Source organism: Aspergillus brunneoviolaceus (assembly GCF_003184695.1).
Source record: "Aspergillus brunneoviolaceus CBS 621.78 unplaced genomic scaffold BO95scaffold_63, whole genome shotgun sequence".
NCBI lineage: Eukaryota > Fungi > Ascomycota > Eurotiomycetes > Eurotiales > Aspergillaceae > Aspergillus > Aspergillus brunneoviolaceus.
In genome coordinates, this window is record NW_020290793.1 from 166,037 (window position 1) to 193,101 (window position 27,065).

Here is a 27,065-nt window from a genome sequence, read left to right on the forward strand (position 1 = left end):
GCAGCTTTTGTTTTAAGTGATGTAGGGTTACAGACAATTGAGGGCTTGTCCCCTTCTTTCCTTGTTGAAAGTCTTGCTATTGGTGAGCTTGGCTGCCAAGACTTTTGTTGCCCTACATTCCACTTTCAAGTTCTGCTTTTCTGGTGCTGGTACTTCCCTGTTGCCTTATGTAAGGTTCCTAGACAGTGTAAAGTCAAGCAGTGTCAGGCAGCTTGGATGCCAAGAAACTGGTAGCCCTACATTCCACTTTCGAGTTCTGTTTTTCTGGCGCTGGTACGTTCCTGCTGCCTTATGTAAAGTCCCTAGCAATGTAAGTGCAGCTTGGGAAGTAAGTAGTACTGGGGAGCCTAGTTGCCAAGAATTGAGTAGCCCTACATTCCACTTTCGCCTTCTGGTTTTCCGGGGCGGGTATCTCTCTGTTACCCTATGTAAATGCCCGGCAAAGTGTATGTCCAGCTTCAAGCTCAAGCAGTATTGAGTACTTAGCCGCTACAGAGTCGGTAGCCCTATATTTTACTTTCATATCCTGGTTTTCTGATGCTGATACTTCCCTGTTGCCCCATGCAGACCCCCCAGACAATGTTAGTGAAGCCTGTGATTCAAGCAGTGATAAGCATCTTTCAACTCCGATCTAATTGAAGCTCGATTACCAAAGAAGCCTGCCTATTATAGCTAGCTATGGAAGTGTTTCCTCAAAGCTGAGAACCTTCTGATGCACCATCAAAGCCCCGAATGCCCTCAGTCATCAAGAGTTGATGCGTATCCCACGTACACATATGGAATGACAGCTCCGCAGCCAGCAGTGTTAAGGAGCTTGAGCGGTAGCCCTACATTCCACTTTCAAGTTCTGTTTTCCCGGTTCTGGTACTTCCCTGTTGCCCTATGCCAACTCCCTAAGGTAGGAAATTGCGAGTGCGGCTTGGGATTCAAAGCGGCTAGAGTAACGACGAACAAGAGCCGCAGCTCGTTCCGTTCCTTCCTCTTCGATACCCATGCTGCCTGGTAGCTTGACTGCCAAGAAATCGGTAGCCCTACATTCCAGTTTTACATTTTGTTTTTCCGGTGCTGGTACATCCCTGTTGCCCTATGTAAAGTCTGTTGACAGGGTGGTGCAAGAGGCGCGTATGCGCTTTCGTCGCAGAGGATGCAGCCCGTATCAACTCTTTAATATTAAGTGATCTGACATTTGATGAAAAGATATATTCAGTGAGCCTTCTAGTGTAAAGTCAACAGGGAGTGGACTGGGACTGTTCCAAAAGGGCCAGCGCAGGACTTTGAAGGATTGGGCGTTCGATGCAGCGCGGATGGCATCTGAACACGACTGCAAAACCGAGTGCCCACAACCCACACAAACTAAGCTGGATGCACTGCATGCGTATGATTGATATTCCCTGTCTCGTTCTTATGCAGTATTGAAGTGTGGAATTGAAAGGTAAAGTCCGGAGAGCGCGCGCACGTGAGTCAAGATACAATTATCTCACAGTAGGTAACACACAAGGAAATCAAATGGACCAACAGTCGATACACGACAGGCAGCCTGTCCAATCAACAGCAGAATAGCATTAAAGTAAGGGAAATAGGGAGCGCTGAGCCAAAAGAGCTGTAGTTTCTCAAGGAGAAAGCTTGAAACCACCCCAGTTCAGGCGACTGAACACGCCCTGGGGATCAACCGCCGCCTGAATTTCTTTCATCCGCTTGATATTCTCCTTGGGGAAGGTTGCAAAAGCATCCTGCCATTCACCAGCATCGCCCATATAAACGTGCTCGCGTGCCAGAGACAGTTGGCGGTTCTGCTCATGCAGACTCTCAGACAGATCACGGGACCAGGACGTCATGCGGATATCGTCCTGGGCTAGATCCCATCCGGTGCTGAATTGCCACCCTGAGAAACCGAAGATTAGCCGGTTGTCTCCATTGCCAATTGATGCGGGCGGGGTAATAGGGACTCACAGACTGTAGGCTCGAGGGCCAGATCCCACGTGTTTCCGACGTCGGTGTTTCGTCCAGCGCGGACAGCACCCGTGGGACACAAATTAATCACAAATGTCGGGTAGATGCCTTGGACGTCGGACAGGGTCTCTACGCTCGCCCTCCAGGTCTGATAGATCTCATACAGTCGGTCGGCGTTGGGGACAATTGAGTGCGCGGAAAAGGCAATTCTGCAGACTCGATGATCAGTACTATGGTCCAGCTAGCCTCGGCGATGCATGTAATCATACCTGAACATCTGGTTGGGGGTATCCTTGTCCTCCGTCCACTCGAGCATTGTGGTGACATTGTGTACCTTAGTCGGGCCTTCAATGGCGGTGAAGTTGGCAAATTGTGAAGGAGGGTTGCTGATACCCTCTTGAACACCCATCAGCGAGGCTGAAACCGCCTTAGTGGTCACATTGTGCTGAATGGTGAGGATACCGCCGGCAGCAATGGGATCGCGGTCGTCCAAGCGGGACAAGGCCACGGCGGCCTTGATGAAGTCGTAGACTTCCGATCTCTCAAATGTCTGAATGGTGGTGCTAACATTGGGCATGTGGTATGTCTTGAGGGTGAACTTAGTTACGAGGCCGAAGTTGTTGGCACCGCCCTTGAGGGCCCAGAAGAGATCGTGGTTTTTGGAATTATCCGCAATCACTTGCGTGCCATTGCCCAAAACCACGTCGTAGCGCACGACATTGTCCATAGCGAAACCATACTTGTTGATGAAGTAGTGCACCCCGCCGATCAAAGTCAGACCAGGCACGCCGATGGTCTTGAGACGACCTCCGATAACAGCACGGTGATAGGGGTCCAGAGCACTGACAACATCAATCCATTTCATACCAGGGCCCACTTCGATGGTATCATTATGAACCTTGTAGTTCTGGAGTTTGTTCAAAGTGATCAAAACACCGCCGTCGATGTTGTTGGATCCCGGGAACTGGAATGGCATGTGAATATTAGCCTATTGCCTCAGGCCAGCAGTCATGCGCGGGAATTACGTTCATGTGACCTCCACCGCGAATGGCAAAGGGGGCATTGCACGTAGAAATGATCTTGACTCCCTCCGCCACTTCATCCGCATTACTCGGCTGGAAGATGCAAGCAGGGTACAAATCGGAGCGGATGTCCCAGAATCGGATTCTTTCCGCCGTATAATTCGCAGAGGAAGGCGACAACACCTCAGGTGAGTGGATTTGATTCAGCCGCTGACAAGCACAGGCAACCTCGCTGGTGAGGTGAAAGCTGCCCTGCCACATAGAGGTCGACGCGTTCGACGGCTTGCTGCTGTTGGCTAAAGTCGCCCCAGCGAGGGCCAAGGCCAGTAAATGTCTAACCATTGCGGTAGGAAGAAGGGCTCGAGGTAGGTGGTGGGAAAAGGTTTGCTGGCTTGTTTGTTTCTATCAAGAGCTAACCAGGATGCAACAGTCCCTTTTATAACTTTCTTAGCAGTGTATATACAAACTAGGCACCTCTCAATCTGCCAATTGTGTCTCTCAAAAGATGTGTCGGTCTGTTCTCATATACGGTGCCTTCGGGTTCGGATTCGAGTTGCAGTTTGAAGCCCTACCAACCACGGGTGGCAGCCCCACAGCGTCTTAGGATGATGGAAGAGAAGCGGATGATCTGCGGTTAGAAGAAGATAAACTCTTCTAGGAGGTTTCTGTGGAATCGCCACGCAGTCAGGATCTCTGGAGCCACTACCTTGTACCGCAACCTGCCAACATAATGGAGTCGAACCACACACTACTATGTCACATCAATAAGGATGATCTGCTCAAAACATATTGAAAATGACCTTCAAAAAGTCGGCCTTCACTCAGAGCCCGCTTTCTATGTACATACTTGTGACTAGCTAGTTCAGTCTGGGCCCACTGAAGCCCAGGAACCACAATTTAAGCATAAGCTTTCAGTTTCAGGCTGCAAAGTTCGAAACCTCCAGTGGGCATTAACTACTTAGTAGGAATCGTTGCTTCAATCCTGCCAGCATAAGATGTCCATTAGGGAGTTCCCTTCTGAGCCTCGTCAGACAGACACGAACCCGAATACGAACCCGAACCCGAGGCAGACAACACACAGAACCCGCCAAGAACGATCGACCGTTGATACCCTCAACTGAGAATCACCGGTGGACAAAGACAGAACCTCCTTCTTTTCTGATATGACGTCATGGAAGATCATTCCTGTGCCATTTGAGGATCGGGTATATATAGATTACCTTCTTCGCTTGCTATACTACTCGAAACAGTACACAGACTGATACAGGGGTGTATTCAATCGAGTCAACGGACCGGCCGTCTTCACTTTGCTTCTGTCCCCGCCAGCGTTCGTCGAGAATCTTCAACAAGGGACCAAGGTTTGCAATGCACTCCCCGCTCCTTAAGACACATAACCGAAGCCGAACAAAATCATGATGGGGAGGTCTGCTGCTGTGAGATCCCGCAACAAATAACGGGGAAAGCATGAGCTTGGCCACCGGTGCATGGGCCGGGACAGAAGCACTCGCGTCAAGCACTTGAGCTACAGCGGGAATGCACAATGGTCGAATTTGAGGCCTTGCGCCGGCACTTGACCACTATGCACCAGAGCTTCGTTATAGATATCCAGATGAGAGGAAAGCTCCTCGTAACTGTTCTTCTTTTAGTGCTTTAGTCGTCGAATCAGGACTTGCATCCTCGCTTCCAAGTCCTCGAATTCCGAGTGCAAACCGCCTAGTCTATCTTCCGTAGTGCTGTGGTGCAGTACCTGTCCTAGCCGATAGATAAGGTCGGCCATACAATGTGATGTGCTAAGGAAGGTGTTAAAATTATGAAATAAAAGCGCATCATTACTGCTGCTACCGCCATGCTCTTGTCTGGCAGCAATGATGTAGAAGTTTGGTGGTATTGGTGGAGTAGTCCGCCTCATCCAGTAAAGTCACATTATGCATATACCCCAGCCAGCGAATTAGTTGCAGGCGAGTCGGTAGTGAATCCATCTCGCGCGGGCCTCACGGGATGCTCGAGACAGCAGCGTAGGCTGTGCGTGATTCCTGCCGCAATATAAGCCAATGTCAGCGTTATCAGCGAAGAGGGCGTGCTCAGCCAACGCTGCGGATGCGAGTCGGGCTCTTCATGGCTGGAAGATGGGGTGTTCTCTTCTGAAAAGATAGTGTCATCTATGTAAACGACCGCCTGCTGCTCCATTTTGAGGGCAGTGGTTGTCAAATGCGTGACATCTATGGACGATGACGGTGGTTTCTGAGACGTCCAGTTGACTCGGACGGAATACGCTAGGAACATGACGGCAGAGAAGAGACCTGGCTTGCCCGTAGCCGTGAAGCAGATGTGCTTGGTGAATTCGTTGTCCGGGGTTTGGTTGTCGATGGTGATGCTCGGTGCGATGATATCAACGAATTCTTGCCACAGGTACGACGTCGCTGCTACCTGTGATAATGAGCCGATTAGTGAGTCTTTTGATTGTGAGTCTCCTGTGGAAGTATGTGAAAGCGACGAATGGCACAGGACCAAATCATCGAGATAATCAAATAAGATATGCGCGTTCAGGACTAGGTCATGGAGTCGCGAAAACGAAGGACCAGTCTCCAGGCCCAGAGAATATCGGAATCCGCCTCGACCGGTGCTGGAGCTGCAGGATGCTCAACAGCTTGGTCTTCGACAATGGACTTTAATGCCTCAGTTAATATAGACGGCCCGATACTGCTGCGGAGGCCCTTCTTGGATGAGAGTTGACAACCTGGATTTCTCGGATGCGCTGACTCGCTGAATCTATGCCTTCGACGCGCCATCAAGCGGTAGCAGACGGGATGCAGGGGAGGTCGTGATATTTACAGCGAGAGTAGCGAGATCGGGTACGGTCACACTAGCATTAACGTCTTTTTGTTATGTCGACTGCGCGCAATGATGAGGGAGTATGAGTTCAGCACACCTTGCGCTTTGAATTCTTGCAATTCATGCACGGCGCTCTGATCCTGATTGCGATGTTTCGTGGCAGTGGGATCGCCGACATGTTGTCACATCGGTGATTATTCTGCCGATGCTGTGAAAGGATGGGAAGTGCCAATGCAGGTTGATTCAATTGCCTCAGAAACTAGGCGATCCCCTATTCAACTTAGCTACGCGGCGGCAATGAGTCAGCGGCAATGCATCCCGAAGCGGAAAAACTGGCGCAGATAAGGATGAACTAAAGTATCGATAGTACTCTACACACTATTCACATTCATGTTAAAGTCCCTGACTGAGAGCCAGAAGGAGGTGCATCTCGAGAACAATTTTAGCCTCCCTTCACCTTACAGCGGGATCGCCACATTCGCGCACCTAGACCTGACCAACTGTTTTGTCCCCAGTAGCGACGGGACTTTTGACATCCACGATCGGTATTGTTGGTGCTTCTGTCGACCTCGGGATTACCAGTCTACCTGTCGACCTGGCGAGAGATTTGGCCCGTCTAGTGCCAGAGCTAGCTCACAGCGACTGGGACCCGGCTTTGCATATAGGCATACCTGCCCATGATTTTTTTTCAAACCAGTTGTGATAAAGACATGCACCAGCATGGGCCATGTGGTCCACCATTTTCAGGATTGGGCGTCTTTTGTCGATTGCGACGATATCTCCAACACCCCTTTTGATAATCTTCAGGCTATGACGGGGTGGGCCAAGATAGGCTCCAGAAAGCCACGGAAAATCGAGAAGAGGGATCATGTTCGACTACTCTCACTTGGTGGCGACTAAGTCATACAATCAGTAAGGCTTTACATATTCGGATAAAAGTGGAGCTTGTCTGTCTTCTCGAACATCCACTAATTTGACCTGCAGCACTTCCAGCACTACGAGCCTTGCACAATACCTGGGACAAGGTGGCATTCCTACAATTCTATTCGCACCTCGACACATGGGACCCCAAGCAACTGGGGTGGCTACACGAAGTACTCTGGGGTGACGCATGGAAGCATGCTACATCTAGCACATGAAAAAGGGCTTGTCGTGGACCACAGCATCATGCACTTGAGCTCGCGCTCCATGTTGTTCGAAAAGCATTATAATGTAGAAAACAACGCCCGCTGTGGATCCACGGCGATTCGCGCTCGGCAAATTGATGAAGTTGGCATTGAGTTCATTATTCAGAGGGGGTAGATACTGTGCAGGACCGTCCCGTTTACATAAGCATTGACACAGGTGTTCTGGATCCAGGTATAATCTCAGCGTAGTATGCTCTTATTTGAATATTGTCTCGCTGACTTACTTGTAAAGCCTTTGCGCCCGCGACAGGAACCATTGAGCCCGGAGGCTGGACAACCCACGAGCTTTTGCAGATACTCAATGGGCTTTCACATGCTGATATTAAGATTATCGGAGCCGACATTGTTGAGTTTGCCCCTGCTTATGATAACCGAGCCGAGACTACCGGTTTGGCTGTCGCGCAGATTGCGTACGAGCTTTTGCAATGGATGATTTGTGTACCAGTCAAACCAGCAGGGCCTCTAATTCTAGAGTGTTTATATGCTTGACAAGTGTGTATCATATGTTGGAGAGTTCGTTGAGAAACTCCCAACCCCCAAGGTCATGATTATGTGGCGTTCTGAAAGTGGGAGATCGGAATTGATGCCTGTCCACTCTTTAGAAAAACGGGGCCTGGTGCCAGCTCTAGCGGAGGAAGAATAGAGCTTGTTACCTTGAGACACACAAGTTTCAGTCGACAGGTACATGTCCAGAAGCCAAGACAACGTTGGAAGTAGAGTAAGTCTGGCAGAAGCTTCATGTCGGCCGCCCAATGCTTAGTGATAAGCTTAAAATATCCACCATGGAGCGTATCTTAACAAATGACTTGTTTTTCGCCCCTGACCGTGCCCTGTTTTATGACGCCTGGAAAAAATCAAGGTTTAGCCAACCACTATTGGGCTTTTCTGGCCGGAGGGCTGTTATGACAGGTCAGGTCGTGACTGATTCGCAGTTCCAGGCCTAAGCCAGATTTACGCACATACAACCCATGGCGGGCATAGAAGCCGAGAAGAACTTACAGCCCTTCTTACCGGTGTTGGTATACAGTCAGCTAAAATCAGGGAACATATCCAGACACAATCTTGGTCTAGAAGAGCATTTCACATATCTATGAATCAGCGTCAACATGCAGCAATGGCCGCGGTTACCCAATTCTTCCGATATCAGTGTTCACATGCCCTTCAGTCGACGTCCTGGACCAGCTCTGTTCTTTTTCCTTCCACTACAACTTCAACAAGTCTGCTCGCACATATATTTTGGGGCTTCCTTCCTTGGACAACGATGCATCGAGACATTGAACGTTGTGACGTCGACCGTGAATCTGATACCTCTGAAGATGTTGCCACAGGAGCCATCAGCCTGACGTATCCCGAAGGCGGCTGTAATGCATGGAGCTGTCTGGTGGGTTCTGTCTTCATTATGTTCCCATCCTTCGGCTTTCAAACTGCTGGTATGCTACTCCTATCTTGAGCTTTAGCGTCACGGATCGATTCTCACCGGACCCCAGTCGGCACGGTGCAAGACTATATTACCACCCACCAGTTATCCGGCTACAGCGTGGAGGACATCGGCTGGATCAGCGCGCTCCTCGTCTTCATGACGCTCTTCTTAGGCGTTCAAGTCGGCCCTGTTTTCGACCGCTATGGCCCTCGCCTTCTCCTCGCCGTGGGCTCTCTTGGCAGCGTCGCTTCCTACCTCCTCGTTGCCCAATGTGCGAAATACTGGCATTTTATGCTCGCCCTGGGCGTTCTGGGCGGCATGTCCTCGGCCATTCTCACCACTGTCGCCATTAGCGTGCTGAGTCACTGGTTTGAACGTCGCCGTGCCCTGGTCACGGGTATCTGTATGGGCGGCTCGTCCGCCGGTGGTGCGGTCCTCCCGATCGTGCTCCGCAGTATTCTCCAGAAATATGGCTGGGCATGGTCTCTGCGGATTGTCGCTTTCATTGCCCTCGGCTGTTATACTTTGGCAATCTTCCTTGTCAAAGGCAGGCAGCTGCCCGACACTGGCACCCCCACTCGCGCCACTATCAACTTTCGCGCGTTCCGGTCCCCGCGTCTCTGTTTCCTGGCCCTTGCAGTGTTCAGTTTTGAGTTCATTATCTTCGGATGCGCAGCGTTGCTTCCAACCTATGCACGCTATGCAGGTTTCTCGTCCCAAGAGCAATTTTACACACTAACAGTCCTGAACAGCATGAGTTTACTGGGTCGGGTGCTCCCGGGATTAGCAGCGGACTTTCTGGGAAGATTTAATATTTTGTTAGCGATGATGATCCTCACGCTGGTGGTCATGACGGCCGTGTGGGTGCCGTTCGGATCGCGGAGCGAAGCGACGTTGTATGCAGTCGTCGCCGTGTTCGGGTTCGGGTCGGGCGGCTGGATCTCGCTGGCTCCGGTGTGTGCAGGCCAGTTGTGTCGGACGGAGGAGTACGGTCGATTCTATGGAACGGTGTACAGCGTTGCAGCATTTGGGACATTGTTGACTGTTCCAGTAGGCGGCCAGCTACTGGAGGCAACATCGCCGCAAACATTAGTTGGATTTTATGCGGCAGTGTTGGTCTTCGGGCTGATCAATGTGATATGCTCGAGATGGGCACTACTAGAGTGGCGGTGGAAACGGACTGCCAAGGTTTGAGTTGTGTGACTGTGCAGGATCAGGGTACCTATTCGCTTCCACCTGGCTGAACCATTCATTCAACAAAAGGTGCAAAGGCTGACCTCCAGCAAGCAATGTCTTAGATCTTAATACTCAGAGGAATTAAATTTGCCAATCTACTCTTCTCCTTTATTCTCCCCTTTCTCATTCCTCAACCGATTCCTCTTCGCATTCCCCTCCAACCCATACAGCACATCCTCCGACATCCCCGGAATCACCATATCGAACGTATTCTCAATGACCGTATACTGATAATACCCGCAGCGGGCAATCGGCCTCGTCTTCCTGACATCCAGGATCCCGTCTGTGAGCACCTCATCCTTGATATGCACCGCCACCACCCGTCCAATCACCACATCCACCGTCCCCATCGGCGGGTTCCCCGGCAACCGGATGGTAGAGTGGTACCTGCACTCGAACTTCACGGGACTCTCCCGGACCATGGGCACGTTGACCAGCGAGGCGGGCTCCTTGGTGACCCCGGCTTTCTCGAACTCATCCACCCCGTACGGGAACTGCTCGGCGGAGATGTTGACGGCCTCGCGGAGGTCGTAAGTGGCCAGGTTCCACACGAACGAGCCCGTGGCCTCGGCGTTGACGACCGTGTCCTTGCGGGTTTCGGCGGCTGTCTGGTTGGACGAGAACATCACGTACGGCGGGTCGAAGGTGAGGTTGTTGAATTGCGAGTACGGCGCCAGGTTGCTGGTTTGCCCGTCCGGGGATTGCGTGGAGATCCAGCCGATCGGGCGGGGGATTACACATGCCTGTGCTGTTGTTGGTGGTCTGGTCTATGATGGGGGTGGTGGATTGGGGTGAGGTGGGCATGTACTGTACCTTGAAGGGATCATGCGGGAGGTTATGCTCGGTCACGCCGGGTTCGTAGTACATTTTCGGTGCAATGCGTTCTGTATTTGCGCAATGGTGCTAAGGGAGGGTTCTAGAGCCGGGCAGGAGTAGCGGGAGCGATGCGACAGGCGGCGTTCTTTTTTATTTATGTACGCACAGTACGTAACCAGACCTGCATCTTTGGTGATGTGATCGACCCTCCTCGTGCCGATAACCGCTGGAGGTGGGGATGTAACGATCAAGCGCGGGCGGGCCGTGATCCGAGCTCGCCGAGGTTCCGATATGAGGGGTCAGTTTGGCCGCCTGTCTGGGTACAGATTGTGGATGCTTGATGGATCGCGGGTGATAAAATTGACTAATAACTGCCGATGATAGTGAGGTGCTGATTGATATAATCTGGCTTCAAGTGCGTGGACTATGTAAATGCCATGGAATACTAATGTCGAAAGTATCGACCATGACCGGTCGGGTTCCGCTTATATACTATCAGGATCATTGTCATCAAGTCAGGCCAGAAACTGTGCTGCGACCGGTGGAAAGGGGGATTTAAAAATGAATTTAGTGTGTGATTCTTTTGGAGGAAAGCTCTGCATACGATAGAGGCTCACTTTGGAAAAGTAAAGGCCAAGAAAAAGAAGAAAAAACGATGGCCATTGTGAGCAATCTACAGCCGGGCACTGCAGATGGTTGGCAATATCCACTGTGCCTGGTTTCGAGGGGAATGGAACTTTGGCTCAAAGCTAATCTTTGAAAATGACGCCGGGATTACATCAACTAGCATCATTGGTCTAGTGGTAGAATTCATCGTTGCCATCGATGAGGCCCGTGTTCGATTCACGGATGATGCATCCAAAATTTCCTTTTGCCTTTACTTTTTCCTACTATACTACCTATTCCACCGGAACGCATCCTTGGACAATATTTCGGCTTTCGCCCTTTTTGCCCCTCGTAACCGCGGTGTATCCATGCCGTTGCTGCCGATGGTCTTCATCACTGCCAGCGTCCCACCATCTGCTTTCAGATATCCGCCTACAACAACACCATCCATCTATTAATGGTCGTCTAGGAGCGGCACCACAACAGCTATGCTTTACCTGGAAAGATTCATAATCTGACGGCAGATGTCAGGTAATCACCTGCTGATTGACAGCCAGACTGCCCTTCCCAAGAGACCGACTGTGGCGCCGACTGCTTTCGTACTGAATCTCCTTCTACTAGCGCTTCTGGCTCTATTGTTTCTCCGAGCATCTGCCTGAACACGTGGTGCAGGGAGATAGCCGGTTATCAGATTGATTGCCTTGGTTGTAACACGTGCTCTTCTCACTCGGCTCTCATGCACATCTCACGAACCATTCTGAATGCCATCGGCACGTGATGTCTCATCTATACACCTCAGTATGACTGAGCTTATTATGCGGGAATATCACTGTGAGTGAATCACCTACCTCTTCTCATTATCAATTCAATGAATATTTGCTCAGAATTCACCCATATCATTCATCTCTATCACATCTTGAATGATTTCTCAGCCCTTCACTCACCCTTGGTTTTATTAACATTTGGTCCTAGATCCGGACTTTTTAGTTCATACTCCCCTCTTAAGCGAGCTTCCCGTTCTATATCCTATCCTCCTTCCACACCTCTTCTTCCAAACTCTCTTCTTTCTATCCTTCCCCAGCCCACAGCTCCCACACCCTTATGGCTTCCACATTATTTCTTTGTTGTGTTGGTGTCACAACCGCTGAGCACCTTATGTGGCCTCACATTTCCCCTTGCAAAGCTTTACTGTTGTGATCGTTCCACACATTCAACGGAGACGAACCGGGTCTAGTTGACCTCCAACATCAAGTAATCCGAGTTCCACCTGACAATGTCACTTCTCATTTCCACAAGCTGAGAGACACGATATTCTTCATTTCAGTTCTGCTTTGCCCGACACCCGATCCTGCCCACAGAAGATATCCAGAGGCATCGTGGCTTGAATTTATCCACGTCGCACTCGACACGAAAGACTTTTGCGATGACCTCGAGGTGTCAAACAAAGGCAAATTTACCCAAAGACAAGTGGTAATCGGTTACCAAACCTTTGCTATCCACAAGAGCAGCGAGAAAGTGTCCCCAGGAAGCACTTGAATGAGTAATGCGTCCACAATTCTGGTCATATGTGAATTGTCTATTGCATTACAACAAGACAGATACCCCCAAGATTTTGATCACCAGGGTATCCTACGACAAACAAGAATCCCGGCTGAAGAAACTTCCATTTTCGATGCTTACAATCGGTTCTTGATTTCCTTCGCTGGCAGAGGCGGCTAAGAAAAGGCCACGACACTGGTACAACTGGCCGGTGACTGAAGAACTATGGGATGTATTCGAAGGCGAGTTCTAGCCGTCATCGAGCATCTACTCAAAATCCACCGTCTACGCAAGAATGCAGGCGTGGTGAAATGTCCTCAAGCACAAAGAGGATAGTTCCAAAACTCCATTGAGACCAAGCGTGCGGGACAACAAGAAAGAAGGGAAGCTGGAGCTCGTGACGGCTTCAGCTTCCGTGCCGGCCATGAATGACAGCCTTCAGGGCAACTCTGAATCAGAGCGGTTATTGAGGGATCCTCAAATTTATTCTCAGACGAGCTCTGGGTATTAGCAGACATCTGCTCAGGATTCGGCGTCTACGCAAGTATGTAGACGCGGTGAAACGTCCGCCAGTAAACGGACGATAGTCTCAAAACTTCATTGAGATAAGACAAAGCGTGCATGACCAGAAGATGGAAGGGAAGCTTGTGGTTGTGGCTCCTTCAGCCTCCGTGCCGGACAGGAATGATAGTCGCCAAGATAACTATGAATCGGTGCGGTGATTGAATAATTCTGAAATTCATTCTCAGGCGAGTTCTGGGCGTCAGCATACATCTGCCCAAGCTGCAGCGTCTATGCAATCATATCACAAGATTACCCGAACAACACGTTGACTTGCGGCCAGGCTTTACAAGCTCCAAGGTCACAAGCAGCCTGGTAAGAAAACGATAATCGCCATGAAGAAAGTCAAAAGACCAAGAGCCTACGGCAATTAAACCTATACCACAAAAAGGGAAGACTGTGGCCACCTAAGGGCACGCGACTCATAGATGCGTGGACACTCCTTGCTATATGCGAGCTGTCTACAGCGAAAAGCAAAACCCGGCTGATCTTGATCATCAAGGCAACACACGTCAAGCACGAACTCCAAATGGCAACACATTCCTGTTCTACGCACACGAACAGTTCTTCTTCCTTGTCTACCGAGGAATACACGTGCCGTGCGGGCAATCAAGCCGCCCCTACAGCATACGTGATAAAGCTTCCGCCATCATTGCGAGGATAATTACAAAAATTCTTTGGCAAAAAGTGGGCATGCCAGGAAAGAAGAAGGGAAGATGAAGGTCGTGGATACTTCAGTGTCCGTGCTTAATGACATTTTCCAAGGCAATCATGAATCAAAGTGCGATATCCAAGCGAGAAATACAGACTTGCAGTCAGCGCGAAATCCGACGCTAGGGGAATAATTCAACAAAGATGAAAAGCTCGAGGCCAAACCATTCATTTTCCTATACTCATCGCCAGCGGATTCTATTTTGTCACCAGAGGAGAAAGGCCTTATACGTATGCGGCAGCTCAGGACATTTCACAACCTGTGACCGGCCTTGAAGCAAAGGCACTGGGCCTGCGGCCGTGTTAGAGTTCGCCTAGTTCTAGAACGTTTCTGTTGTGCCGGAACAGCACATAATGTCACAGCTAGAGCTGGAGCACCCTAAGACGCTATTCTTTCGACTCCGAGCAGCGCCCGGGTTATGCCTCCACGTATGGGAAGGTGCGTGGCATCAGCCATTCCACCAGACATGGAGGAACCCCGTAAGACAATTGTAGCAGTGGCACTTTTGACTACTCATGGTTTCAAAGACACTCTTGCACACCGAAGAAGTCGCCCAACTTTTAAGGGTTATTGTACTGCCAAGTAATTGTCCCGCTCTTGAGAAACATGTGCTGATTTAACCGGGTACTGACATCGAATACTCCATTTAGAAGCTATTCCGTTCTCGATGTTCCATGAATTCGGTCAAACGTCCACTTTTGCAGACGATACCGCCGAGGCAGACAAGACCACTCTTGCAGACAAGACAGCCGAGGCAGATAATAGCGTCAGAATAAATTGGTCACTTAGCCAGAACCTTCCGAAACAATGGAAAGCTCCAACGGGCTGGTGGAGTATTAGCAGACTGCGCGGACCATGCTGGCGATGCGATCAATTGATGTTATCCACAGAATTGGAATGGTGGGCAAGTAGGGAAGATCGTCGGCTTCTTCGAGATGAAGCTATCCCAGATTGCCAAACAATCCCAACTCACCACGACGAACAGGGACGCTGCTCTTAACTAGTGGTTCTCACCATGAAATGGAATGCGAAGTGCCTCGTACGATACCGAAGCCCCGTATCGACTATGCAGCATCGAACACATGGTACGCTTCCGAGTAAAAGATAGAATAGTCCTGAAAGGTCAGCTGTCTTTGCGAACAAGAAAGGCGAATCATGCGTTCCTCACATGGGCCAAACCACGAATGAGGCTCTCTACTATAAGGTTCTTGATCAGATTGGCACGGCTAGCGATCTGATAGAACCGAACATGGAAAGCCGGACTCGAAAAGATGGGATGATAGCCTTGCCTTCATCCTTGCAGACAAACTTGAGAGAAAGGAAATCAGCAGGAACATAACGTGTGGTTTTCTACACCAATCCTCAATGGAACACTCCAGATATCTTTCTTTCGGAATCAATCGCAGTCGGTTCTCTTAGCTCTCCCTTGCCCCTTTGCCGAGCTGAAGATATCGACGCGCAACTTGAAACCTGACGTGGCGCACGATCGGCAACACAGTTAACTATACACAACCTCAGCCATGGCCTGTTGTAACGCGACAGCAAACCGGCGACGTTACGAGGCTGCGTGCCCTGCTTGAGCTGTTCTCGAAGCAATTGAGACATTTCTACCGTGTCTAGTATCTTGGGACTGCGATGGAGTCTACGCAAAGAGTTCAGAGCCAGAAACGCTAGTAGGTTGTTTGCAGGACACTTCATCTACTATAACCGAGGAGACGACGCCATGCCGAAAAAGCATGACACAAAACCCTCGAAAATCATGAGAAGCAACATGGCTATCTTGCAGAGCGAATAAGAAGAGACTTAAGCCTTCGTCAAAACGTGTACCTTATTCGGCTGTTACAGATTGAGACTATCGGCTTTGATTATGCAGTTGAAGCTGTATTGAAGAATTTCAATACCTAGTTATTGATTATTGCTGACCGCACCAGCATTAAATCAAACTCCACAGCAATCTCCTATGCTTTCTTATGCGATGTCCTAAGCTGCTCTTGGCTCGAATACATGGCGACGAGAGGGACTTCTCGATGCCTATAGTACAGACGCTTAACATCGTAGCATGAAGACAAGGCCACTCCAAAGCCAGTAGACTACCACAAGCATTTGAAGATTTCAGCGCATCACCATCGACACCACGCTCTCCTACTACCGTAGTTCCAAGCGATCCTGCAACCCATAGGAAGAACATACCGGGACCATCGAACTCCAAAATCCATACAATCCCCAACAACAATCCCACCCACCGCCAAAGCAAGCCGGCCAGCACGCTGGGAGTGGGGGGGAGGGGGGGGGGAGGTCGATCTAGCCCTCAAGCTCCTGCAGGATAGACAACCTCAAGGCAGCCTGCCTGCTGGCCGGGGGTTGGTACTTCTTCGGCCAGGAGTAATCCAGAGCGGAACAGGAGCGATCAGCCCCGGCGAGACGGCAGCCGGCGCAGCACGCACCCAGTAGCCGGGCAGCTGGAACGAGTCGCGGAACACCGCACCAGTGTCGTGCGTGCAGGGGTCCATGGCGAAAGGCCCGCGGCTGGCAATCAGCAGGGCATCAACCAGGCGGCAGGGAGAAGATCGGAGCTAGACGGGGGCGAAAAATGTCGGTACATGACATTAACGGTGTAGGGTAGGGCTAGAGGACGGACCTGATCCACGAAGATACTGTCCTGCGCGAGCCAGATCGGGTAGACCGGGAACATATAGACCGCGCGCTGGGTGTCGTTGGTCAACATGGCCGCCAGGGCGCGGTGACCGAGGGCCGTCATGTGCACGAGAACATATGGCTGGCCGGCGGGATTCCTTGTATCCGATGTCGCGACCACAGAGAAAAACTGCTTGGAGGCGGGACAGACCGTAGTCGGATCGAACGGAGTCAGCTCGGGCCAACGGCCGGGTGCAGCCACGTTAGGAAGGCCGGACTCGACGGCCGGGGACACGGCACTCATGGCGAACGAGGTGGCGGGAAATAGAGGAAAATAAAGAGAGCTGAAAGAAGCTGGAGGGAGCTGGAGGGAGCTGGAACGGGCTAAGATCCGGAGACACCTGTACGCAGCGGCGTGAACGTATAGAGGATGGCTTGCGTGGAGAAGGACAAGGATTGTAAAGAAGACGGACTGCGCAGTTGACAAGAGAGAAGAGGAAGCGAGAAGAGGAAGCGAGAAGAGGAGGAAAGGTGAATTGTATAAACCACGGAAGGCGGATAAACGAACCAAAAGGCCAAAGTATCGTCCACGATCCAATCCCACCCAGGCGACACAATTCATCAAGTCGCATAATAAATCCAACCTCATGAACGATAACCCCGACTACGACACGGAGCATGCTTCCACGCTGGGTAACGGCCCAATTAGCCGAAAAACTACTAGGTAGTTGTTTGCTGGCACGGGAAAGACCATACATAAAGCGTATATCAAATAGACCCTCCGCGATCGTCGAAGTCAATCTGGAGGCAAAGCACACAGCGTGCTTCAAGACGCGGGCGGTAGTATGCATGCTTCGATGAGAGCATGCATAAGTAAGGTACAGTATCAAGCTGGCTCAGGGGCTGGTTCGTCGGTTTGCTTGTATCTGCGGTGCTTCTATCTGCGACTGGGTCTGAGCTGATGGCTGCAGTGCAGTGGGCACCTGTTGCTTCTACAATAGGTAGGTGCCTCGGTGCCTCGGTGCCTCGGTGCCCTGCTGGGTAGCAGACACATAAACAGGAGCGGGTTTGCCGCGGACGTCCAAGATGGTGAAGGGGCTGTTGCACGTGCCGGTTGTGCTGGTACTGTGGTAGGTAGGCGATGGTGAGTGCCAGTGGGTGCTCTGCAGTGCCGAACTTCAATCGCCGGTTCCTTTGAGACTTGGTCACAATTGCTTCGGGTCTTTTGGGAGCTGGATGATCTCTTTCCCTTCAGCTTCCGTACCCTGGGTAAGAGAAGCTTAGATTAAGTGGCAGGGCTCTAGTGGACACGAAATTCGAGCATACCATCGTTTGATCTTGGTGTAGTGGCACACTACCTTTCCACTCAAAAAGGTGGAGGTCCCAAAGCCAACAGGAGGTTCAGCAGTGAGTGGCATGAAAACCATGACTCGAGAATTGTGGTAGTGACGGATCATCGCCGCGCGGACTACATGGACTCGAAACCGAGAGGGCATCCCAGAGCTTCAGATCTACCACCCTACGATCACAAGTATCCAAACAACAAACGTTAACAAGACGCTGTTCAATCATTATTCAGTCATAAAATCTCTATCATATCATTAAGCCCAACATCAAACCGACCCTTTACCCCCGGCGCGTTTCTGCTTGAACGCATACCACAGAATCAACACCAACGTCTGAACCCAAGAAGCCGCGGCTAAGGCGGCAATCGCAGTTAATCCATGACGATAGAGTGGCTTGTCCGACGTCCGGAAGATCTGCGAGCCCGAGATACCGGCGCAGTTGGCGGCCATGACGATCAACCTGTTGTTTCTGTTAGTGATTGGACTTCGGGATTTGTGGGACGAAAGAACATACGCCATGGAGACACTTCGTTCTTGAGGGGTCTTGCAGTGGAAGCCAAGCCAGGCGATGTTCAGTACACTATATTCTGGATTAGCAGGCTACAATGTTCGAGGCGAGAAGGGAAACGTACTGCATGCTGGCATAGATGAGGTTGGCAATTGTGATAACAGCGTATTTGTGCCAACGGGAAGAGTCATCGGGCATGGTGCGGAGGCAGGTGTAGGAGATGACGTTCCAGGTGATGCACAGCAGGACGAAGATGCCACGCTTGCCGGTTTTGTCTCTGCGTTCTCATTAGCACCAACTCATGGAGGACCACAACAACTGGGCGCAAACGTACGAGAGCCAAGCGAGAATGGTCAGCCAGACGATGCTCGCGTACACCGCGACACTGGCTAAAGCGTTGGCGCGGACGGCACTGAAGCCAAACGATTTAATCATGCTGGGGGCGTATTGGTTCAAGCCCTGGAAGGCGGACATCGAGACGAGCGTGATCATGAAGTGCTGGATGACGGTGGGCTTGCGCACGGTGTCCCAGACGTCGCGGCCAGTGATTTTAATGCGGTCGCCGCGGGCCTTGAGCGGGTCGTCGAGAAGGACCCGGTCGCGGATGATCTGCTTTTCGCGCGCGTTGAAGTAGCTCCATCGGCCCATGCTGGCGAGGGGGCTACCGTCGCCGGCCTTCTTGGGGATGAAGAGGATGAACAGGATAGCGGCGACGATGGTGATGAGACCCTCAACTGTTGCGAATCGGTGTCAGTGGGTGCCCATTGTCATGAAGGGTAAAGTCCAGGGCACATACTCAAGAAGATCCACTGCCATCCTGCGAGACCACATCTTCCCGAGAGCTTCAACAATCCGGCAGAGATGAGACTCGATGTAGCACCCGCAAACATCTGGCCGTAGAAGAAGAGCGTTGTGCGGAAACTGATCTCGTCGCGTTTGTACCACTGGGAGAGATAGTAGAGAGCACCTGTGCGACACATCGATTAGACAAATGTATCAAATAAACCCACCGAAGTTCGACATACCAGGAATGAAACCGCCCTCCAGCAATCCCAGCAGCAATCTAGTGACCAAGAAGGCAGGGTATGACTTCACGAAAGTTTGAAAGACACCGACCAAGCCCCAGGCAACCAGCTGGGCCGATAACCAGACTTGAGGCCCCACACGCTGAAGTATGATATTCGAAGGGATCTCGCTGACGACGATTCCCGCGGACAGAAGCTGGGTGCCGACATTGATCTGGTTGGTGTTGATGTGCAGATCTTCCGTGATGGTGGAGGTCAAGGCTGCACTGATGTTGCCACGATCGACCTGAAGACCGAAGAAGGCGAGCCCGAGAACAGGTAGGAGAATGAGGTCGATCCTAGTGGAGGTCAATGTTAGACATCCGAAAACCTCCCGCGAAGATGTATGGAATAATAGGATGGACCTACTTCCGACGAACTCGGGCCTCTTCCTTGTCGTCCCAATTCTTGATGATGTCAACTCCTTCCTCGTTGTCATTGCTGGACCCGTCGCTCAGGACATTGTCAATGACCTTCTTTTCGGAGAATTCCTGCTCGGGGTAGGAATAGGTGGCCATGGCTGCTGAGAGTATGGGCGGGTGGCCTTGGAGTTTCAGCTGGGAAACTCAAGCGATTGAAACCCGAGAGAAAAAGCGGCCGAGTTGCACGAAAAATTTGATCTGGCTGGAACGCATGATTGTATGGAGTAAGTGGGTTATTTATACGGTGGTGAAGTGAATGGAAGTTGACTTGTGCTGGCAAGCTGCGGGCGCGGGCTCGCTAAGATTGACCGGCAGCAGCAGTGGAGGAAGCAGCGGGATGGAGTGAGAGCCCGCCGTGATGGCGCAATCGCCGCTGCGGTTGATGTCAATCCACCAGGGTGGGTTTACTGTATCTTTTCCTGCGTGGCTTGATCACAGAACTATGTGTACTTAGAATCATTGCACAAGGGTAATTATCTAGCTCTATCTTGAGAGCTCTAAGCGAGGTTTTCTCGCCTCTCGAAGTCGATTCTGTATGGTCGCTCATTGTCCAACTCCCTTCAGGGATGGCATCATCAACGACAGGATGTTTCCTGAGAGCTTCCATTCTTCGTAGCGCTCCTGGCAAGGATGAAGTTCCATAACAAAGAATCCCTACACGTGGGCGTGGGCCGAACCACAGCAGGAAGCCAGGAACAGGCCAGACCCACACATACAAAGTTAGTTGTAAGCATCCCATTCTGTACCTTCGAATCCACTTCAAGATGCCCCATGGATTTTCACTAGCTATCTGCTCATGGCCTACAATGCTAAACTGATAACTTGCTCCTCACTTAACCTCACATATGATCATTACTCGCTGCTTTTTGTCGTATAAAGGTCATAAATACAAACTCAAGTCCAGGCCTCCCAGCTCAACCCGTCACGATACTGATATCCCGCCTGCGGGCCCTCAGCTTCGATCAAGTAGCCATCCTCGCACACCGAGTATGATACCTTGGGCTGTTCCGCATAGAATTTATCGTACTGGGCATCCAGCGCCTCTTTGAGACTACGCACATTCCCCGAAGGATGCAGAACCTTCCAGGGCTCAATGCAGGTACGACCCTGACAGGATTTGAGCACGAGAAGGAGTGCATCAATCCGGTCGATCAGCGTTGCCAGGGGACGACCGAGCAGTTTGGCCCCGCTGTGGGAGTAAATGTTGTTCATCTGGTAGGGATCCACCTACAGATCCGTTAGCTCAATCAAATTAGGCTAGGCAGCGTTACACATACCGAGAGGTCGTACAGCTCGTGGTCGTTGTTACACCACACCGAGTAGTACAAGTTATATTCCGGGGACAAGATCCGAGCGGATTTGTATGTATTGTTGGTCATGGTGGGCGTTCCATGGGGACCTTAATATAGTCGTGTCAGCAACACAGTACCCATATAGCGACAGAAAATAAACTCACCGATCCGCGAGAATTCCCCTTCAAGAACAGCTCTTCCCCAGTATTCCACGGTCACATGTTCATGCGCAACTGACTTCGTCTGCCGCGCCACGGGCATTGGAGTGCCATCAAAATCCGTCCGCAGAGGGATCCCGGCAAGTTCAAACAAGGTGGGCGCAATGTCTATGTGGGTGGTAACACGGTCGACACTGACACCGCGGGGAAGGCCAGGCCCACGGATGTAGAACGGAACGCGGATGTCCTCTTCATACCCAGTAGTCTTCCCGGGTGGCAGCCGATGCTGGCCAATATGATAGCCGTTGTCCGCACTGTAGATGATGTAGGTGTTCTGGAACTCGCCACTGGCAGCTAACCGAGTCAGAAGACGATCTACGAGCTCATCAACTCCCTGCAGGGCACGCAGACGTTGGCGGTAGAGGTGATCTTCATAGTCGATCACGCTTTGGTTTTTCAGCTCGAGATTACGAACCCAACTAGCACCGGACAACTTTCCAATCGTTAGCTTGATTTTCACAAAGTCATATTGAAACGTACCTTTGCAGGGTTGAAGTGGGGTGTTCTCGGCACTTTCGCATCTGGGAAGAGATGCGCATGGCGAGGCGCTGGGAGCGGCTCCGTCATGACCGGAATTCCTTGAAGTGCCTCCACGTCCACATTGGTATGCGGTGCAATGGGGGCGACTGTGAGAAAGAAGGGCGAATCACTCTGCAATGCGTCTTCCAGGAATCCCAGAGCCTTGTCGGTGATCACATCGGTCGTATAGTGGCCCTCATAGCTGCGCGGTGGCTCCTGATTTCGTTGATAAGTGGAGTTCCAGTATGAGTAGGTATAGGGATCGAGCAGGAAGTCGGAGCCATTGAAGCCGTTCACGAAGGGTGCATTATAGCTGTCGACACTATGTGCATTGAAGAGCTTGCCAGTGTAGAAGGTATTGTAACCAGCGGATTGCAACCAGACGGGTAGGAAGTTATCGTTAAAGCCTTGTGACACGAATTTCGGATAACCCCCTGGAGAGTTCAGATCTTTGCCATGTTGGAGTTGCAGTGTCAGACATACCATAAGGTGGATGTACATCCGTGACGTTTGTGTTATGTGCTTGTCGACCAGTCCAGAGACTGACTCGCGAGGGGCAGCATAGGGCGGTGGTGACAAAGTGATTCTGGAACTCAACGCCTTGGTCCTTTATCCAAGCGAGGGTGTGTGGCATATAGGCCGGGGAATTCAGCTGGAGATCCTGATCATCGGTAAGGATGAAAAGGAAGTTGGGTGGTTTGCTCGTTGTCGGGTGCTCTTCCTGCAATGGCTGCTGTTGTTGGCCCGGGATGGCCTCGGAGCCAGCGAAGAGGGCGGCGAGTACCAGGACGGAGTATCTCATGATTGCGGCCTCAATTGCCGGCGTTGGTGGTAGGTAGCGGTTGATGTCAGTTATACCATATCAAAGCACTCATTGAGTCGGGATGGCGAGAAGATAGCGTGGAATGACACCATAGCGGGAGCTTGACTTTGCCGACCGAGATTAACCTTTGGTTCGGCTAGAGGCACCTTGACAGCACGCGGTGATGCTCTTTTTAGCGGCGGATTGCACCATGGATAGCCAATAAATCATGGTTCCTTGCAGTGCTTGGCCCAGGCAGAGCCCAGACCCGGGCGACAAGCTCCACCCATTTTCTGGGGAAAGCATTCTCGATTGAATGGATGAAGAGTTGGAAGGATCCATCCGGAAGGAGTCCAGCGACCAACGCGCCCTTGATTGTGGAGCTCGGTTAGAGCGACTCGGGAGGTGATGGCGTGCTCCGCTTTAAGATGAGCTCATGGAAGCTGTTCATTGCTTGAGTGAATAGGAGCCAACTGACTGTTGTATGACATGCATACTTGTGGAATTGAGTGTCAAGTGGGATTGAAAATCGAGGATGATCGATTAGAGAGTCGTTTAATCAAAGACTTGTGCAAGGCTTAACATAGCATTATTTTGATTCATGACCGCCTGTATGACCGCTCAACTGTCCGGCAGAATGTCTTGCACTTTTTCGGCACGGGCCAATGAGGTCAGAAGGAAGTACTCCATAGCTCTTGCTGAACAGATTGACCACAGGCATCCGACTTCTCAGCCTTCTCTGGCAAGCTTACGAGATATCATGTAGCTCGGTGAGATCTGTTAGTCATATTTTGTGAAGATAGGGATGAAAAATAATCGAAATACTCATGTTGGCACCTTGTGTACCGTTCGGTGTTAGAGATTGACAAAAGATACATTGTCAAATGAAATCTTTCTTATCGAAAACTACTGGGACATGAAATCGCCCAAGTCGCACGCCATCCTATCGAAGCTCCGAGTCTCGAATATCTATATACAGTCCAGGGGTATTCGCTGGTTTATAAGTGTAAGATAAAAGTGCTGAGTGCAATAGAATGCTCCCATATCGTCAAGAGAGATTGATAGCATGGTGGATCATTCTGCCGCCGGAGGGAGGCGGTAAGTTCTTGAACAGACCGGAGCTCCGAGTTACGCCCACTGTTGAACAGCGGAGGCGGTCATCAATTACTCAGTAAACAGTTTTTCCCGTCCGAGTTTCTCCCGACTGTCGAGCAGGATTCTGCCGGCCCAAGCGGTCAGGAAAAGAACAGTCTCAATCCCCGAGTTTCGCCCGCTGTTCGACTCCTTTCTGCCGGATTTGGGCGGTCAGCGATTGAACAGTATTCTGACCGAGTTTTCGCCGGCTGTTCAAATATTCTGCCGTTCCAAGGCGGTAGGAGAATAACCAGTTTCCACCCTCCGAGTTGTGGCCGTGGTATGGTTGTGGTCGGTCACGGAGCGTAGCTGCTGCTGCTTATCGATAAGGATGAATGTTGACTATGGACACGACACGACCACCTCTATCCAGGTCATGGCTATCTCACAGAATCCGGAAAATCCTTCTTCATGAGTTGATAGCCATTCCTTTTCACTTATTAGCTACAGACTTTTATGCTATCCCATATTAAAAAAAAGGTCGGTTCAATACGGTGTGGTTCATACTTGCCACGTTCATTGCTACCCTACATCTCAGCTAGGTATCTCAAGCCGCTAGTCATGGGTCTTCTCATATTCCCTGTGAACTGTGGACTAGTGTCTTGGTGACCGATGGCTTCCCCGGACGCTAATTACAAAATCTATCAAGGCTTCTCGGCGCATAGCTCCTCAAATACACCCTCCCAGATCTTGCCCTCCCGCCAAAATCCTTCAACAAGTGGTTGCCTCCCCGGCCGACCCGCACGAGGCAGTTCATTTACCCATCCCCACCGTACCCTCTCCTTCCACCCTTGCTCCTTCCAAGCGTTCAAGTCTAGCTCAGGCGACTGGCTCAGAGTAGGAAGATGGCGTAAAAGCTCCGGATCATGCGCGATGCAAACCAACACATTTGGCGAAGCGTCAATGCGGCGTAACTGGTCTACAGATTGCTGTGCGACCGCAGGGTCATCAAACACGCTGGCGTCCAAGGCAGATACATCATGGAAGGGGGTTTTATCTTGGTTGGCTTTTGTGATTGGGTGACGATCAGCGAAAAGACTACATGGACAAGGGACAGGGAAGAAGGGATCGCTGTCCAGGGTCTCGGTAGAGAAGTGTGCGGGGAATGGGACGTCTGCGGTGGGTCTTATCGCTCCGGCAAAGTGGCAGATATCCCCTCCGAGGAGAATAAAAGTGTCTTTGGTTGTGCGAGCGAGGCCACAAACATGTCCGACACAGTGACCGGGGGTATCTAATCAAAGATGAGACTCCGGTTTCGGACGAAGAGATCAATTGACGCACCGAGAAGATAGAAAGACCCATCCCCGAAGAAGTCGTGGGCGCGGTAGCCGGCGACATTCAGTGGAAAGTCAGGCTCTACTACCTCACGACCCTGAAATGCATCTGCTGGGACCGGTGAGTTGAGCTTCTCAGGGTAGCCCGGTAGTAGACTTGGATCTTTCAAGAATCCTGGGCCCACAATCAATGCTGTTGATGCCGGAAACTTGGATACGTCCCCGACGTGATCCCAATGGTAATGCGACCAAACGATGGATGCTGTTGCCGTATTAGGTCTCATCTTTGACGCATTGGAGTACAGCCTCAAACTTACTGATTTCTTCCAATGTAATTCCACTTTCAGTCAGAATCTCGCCGACGTCCTTCTCTACCTTGAGCGCGGGTATGATCCTGGTAATGCCGCTTTTCGCAACTGTGGGAAGATTCCAGTAATCTTTTCGTGTGCCAAGATCAAACATGACTTTCTTGTTCAGCGCTTCGCTCTCGATCAGGAATGCGACGTCTGTCATATTGAGAAATTCATGGCCTGATTGTACGGGCTGGATAAGAGTTTCTGTGCGAATGCTCATCATAGTGGTTGTGTCCACCATCCTCACTCGCACTGTGTGATTGGACTGTGGGATATCTAGCGTTTTTGCCATTGCTGCGTGTCTCTATTTCAGAGTATATTGAGATAGGTTGTGGTCTCGACAAGGATGCTCGATTAAGAGGAAGGGGAAGTTTATCATATAACGTAATCGGTAAGCCACCCGCCATGGTAAGCCACCCGCCACCCGCGCCCACCCAAACAGCCTTCCATGAAAAGATGAAGCTTATATACACTATATATCAACGAAATAACGTGTTTATTTGGTGTTTTGACGTGTAGGACACCTTGTTCTTATATGCCCAATTGTTCCACACTCGCTGCAGCGAGGTGGTGCCCGGCGGCGAGGTTGTTCCTCGCCGGCAGCTGATTCCTCAAGCTGACTTCCACCAACTTGATCAGCTTCACGAATTCTTTTAAACGCGTTTTTGATCTCGTCAACGGTGAGGCCATTTAGACCAGCCATCTGGCGATAAGACCTCTTGTTCTTAGTATTTTGCCTCTCTAATCCAGTTCGTAATTCATCAACTTCCTGCTTAAGTAAAGCAGTCCGGTTGAAGGCGATTTCGCATCCTTTTATAATATAGGATAACGCTGCTTTTATCTGCGAGAACGGACTGATTGTACGTTCACGAAGAAGCCTTTCAATCGTAGTTTCATGCCTCCGTAATTGCTTCGTGTTTTTGGGCGTTTTTGGCACTGTTAATGTAGTGGTAATACTGCCGGTTGGAGTAGACTCACGGAGCTGTATAATCAGCTTACCGAAAACCTCATCCGGCTGGAATGGAATTAATTCTGAAGTCTTGAAGGTGTTGCATATAGTTGATTCTTTGAAGGCAAGAGAACGTGCTTCTGGGTACGTATCCAAGAAATCAACCTTATTAATATGGTAGATGCCCTGGCGGATTAACCGTTCTACCAAGCTTCCGTACACTTGTTTCAACGGTGCAAAGCAAGCAACGTCAAGCGGTTGACAAAGATGTAAAGAATGTAGAGGCATGCAGATAGGAATAACGCCGTTTTGACTACATATATGGTCAAATTCCGGAGTCAAATGGGAGTCGTATCCGTTAAGAATCAAGAGGCTATATCGCCCAATCCGCCGGTCCTTAGTAGAAGAAATAAAGTGTTCACGAAGCCAATGTAAACCGATATCATTGGAAGTCCAACTATTTGGCGATAAATTAATACGCTAATTAGAGGGAAGAAGGTCTTGATACCATGCCTCTATATAGACTTTGCTCTTAAGAATTAAATACGGTGGCAACACCACGCCGGCTGCATTGATATACTTAATTGGAGTCACCTATTCTCGATTTTCTGGCTGTATAAGAAACGGCTTGCCCACGCAGGCAGTGGAATTCGAGTCACGTTTTTGGAG

At 50.7% G+C, this 27,065-nt stretch overlaps 8 protein-coding genes and 1 non-coding gene across 9 annotated transcripts; 3 read left to right on the top strand and 6 right to left on the bottom strand.

Annotated features, from left to right (window-relative positions):
- Positions 1-1,619: 1,619 nt before the first annotated feature.
- Positions 1,620-3,443, bottom strand: BO95DRAFT_395984 (FAD-binding oxidoreductase; the record flags this gene model as incomplete). Its single annotated transcript, XM_025583731.1, has 4 exons — positions 2,976-3,443; positions 2,220-2,914; positions 1,951-2,159; positions 1,620-1,882 (listed from the first exon to the last, which is right to left on the bottom strand). Coding segments are annotated over exons 1-4 (1,506 nt in total), but the record flags the coding sequence as incomplete, so codon positions are not given.
- A 3,171-nt stretch (positions 3,444-6,614) lies between these two features.
- On the top strand, positions 6,615-7,480 carry BO95DRAFT_455699 (Arginase/deacetylase; the record flags this gene model as incomplete). The annotated part of the gene is made up of 5 exons (XM_025588354.1): positions 6,615-6,693; positions 6,789-6,908; positions 6,937-7,073; positions 7,100-7,163; positions 7,224-7,480. The coding sequence occupies 5 exons, from the start codon at positions 6,615-6,617 to the stop codon at positions 7,478-7,480; spliced, it is 657 nt and encodes a 218-aa protein (XP_025439126.1).
- A 772-nt stretch (positions 7,481-8,252) lies between these two features.
- BO95DRAFT_503889 (MFS general substrate transporter) lies at positions 8,253-9,605 on the top strand (the record flags this gene model as incomplete). The annotated part of the gene is made up of 2 exons (XM_025591100.1): positions 8,253-8,421; positions 8,479-9,605. The coding sequence occupies 2 exons, from the start codon at positions 8,253-8,255 to the stop codon at positions 9,603-9,605; spliced, it is 1,296 nt and encodes a 431-aa protein (XP_025439127.1).
- Positions 9,606-9,658: 53 nt separating this feature from the next.
- BO95DRAFT_395985 (flavin reductase family protein) lies at positions 9,659-10,661 on the bottom strand. Its single transcript, XM_025583732.1, has 2 exons — positions 10,461-10,661; positions 9,659-10,390 (listed from the first exon to the last, which is right to left on the bottom strand). Exons 1-2 carry the CDS (start codon positions 10,512-10,514, stop codon positions 9,743-9,745), a joined length of 702 nt encoding a protein of 233 aa, XP_025439128.1. The 5' UTR covers positions 10,515-10,661; the 3' UTR covers positions 9,659-9,742.
- Positions 10,662-11,249: 588 nt separating this feature from the next.
- BO95DRAFT_t244 lies at positions 11,250-11,320 on the top strand. The gene has a single exon. It is a non-coding gene; the product is annotated as a tRNA-Gly (tRNA).
- Positions 11,321-16,325: 5,005 nt separating this feature from the next.
- BO95DRAFT_325526 (uncharacterized protein) lies at positions 16,326-16,744 on the bottom strand (the record flags this gene model as incomplete). Its single annotated transcript, XM_025581842.1, has 2 exons — positions 16,326-16,454; positions 16,520-16,744. Coding segments are annotated over 2 exons (354 nt in total), but the record flags the coding sequence as incomplete, so codon positions are not given.
- Positions 16,745-18,128: 1,384 nt separating this feature from the next.
- On the bottom strand, positions 18,129-19,995 carry BO95DRAFT_517028 (vitamin H transporter; the record flags this gene model as incomplete). The annotated part of the gene is made up of 7 exons (XM_025591867.1): positions 19,803-19,995; positions 19,395-19,732; positions 19,166-19,336; positions 18,704-19,103; positions 18,494-18,646; positions 18,376-18,441; positions 18,129-18,321 (listed from the first exon to the last, which is right to left on the bottom strand). Exons 1-7 carry the CDS (start codon positions 19,949-19,951, stop codon positions 18,129-18,131), a joined length of 1,470 nt encoding a protein of 489 aa, XP_025439130.1. The 5' UTR covers positions 19,952-19,995.
- Positions 19,996-20,693: 698 nt separating this feature from the next.
- BO95DRAFT_420382 (sulfatase family protein) lies at positions 20,694-22,686 on the bottom strand (the record flags this gene model as incomplete). Its single annotated transcript, XM_025584526.1, has 5 exons — positions 20,694-21,082; positions 21,133-21,254; positions 21,312-21,798; positions 21,846-22,318; positions 22,368-22,686. The coding sequence occupies 5 exons, from the start codon at positions 22,684-22,686 to the stop codon at positions 20,750-20,752; spliced, it is 1,734 nt and encodes a 577-aa protein (XP_025439131.1). The 3' UTR covers positions 20,694-20,749.
- Positions 22,687-24,380: 1,694 nt separating this feature from the next.
- On the bottom strand, positions 24,381-25,769 carry BO95DRAFT_395994 (MBL fold metallo-hydrolase). The gene is made up of 3 exons (XM_025583733.1): positions 25,412-25,769; positions 25,102-25,356; positions 24,381-25,051 (listed from the first exon to the last, which is right to left on the bottom strand). The coding sequence occupies exons 1-3, from the start codon at positions 25,737-25,739 to the stop codon at positions 24,465-24,467; spliced, it is 1,170 nt and encodes a 389-aa protein (XP_025439132.1). The 5' UTR covers positions 25,740-25,769; the 3' UTR covers positions 24,381-24,464.
- Between the last annotated feature and the right edge of the window lie 1,296 nt (positions 25,770-27,065).

Excerpts from the sequence above, each read along its gene's own strand:
- BO95DRAFT_395985 (XM_025583732.1), bottom strand. The coding sequence starts at position 10,514 with ATGTACTACGAACCCGGCGTGACCGAGCATAACCTCCCGCATGATCCC. Across the intron at positions 10,391-10,460 it reads TCCCGCATGATCCCTTCAAG|GCATGTGTAATCCCCCGCCC; the intron begins GTACAGTACATG and ends ACAACAGCACAG.
- BO95DRAFT_395994 (XM_025583733.1), bottom strand. The coding sequence starts at position 25,739 with ATGGCAAAAACGCTAGATATCCCACAGTCCAATCACACAGTGCGAGTG. Across the intron at positions 25,357-25,411 it reads AATTACATTGGAAGAAATCA|CATCCATCGTTTGGTCGCAT; the intron begins GTAAGTTTGAGG and ends ATACGGCAACAG. Across the intron at positions 25,052-25,101 it reads TGGGTCTTTCTATCTTCTCG|ATACCCCCGGTCACTGTGTC; the intron begins GTGCGTCAATTG and ends ATCTTTGATTAG.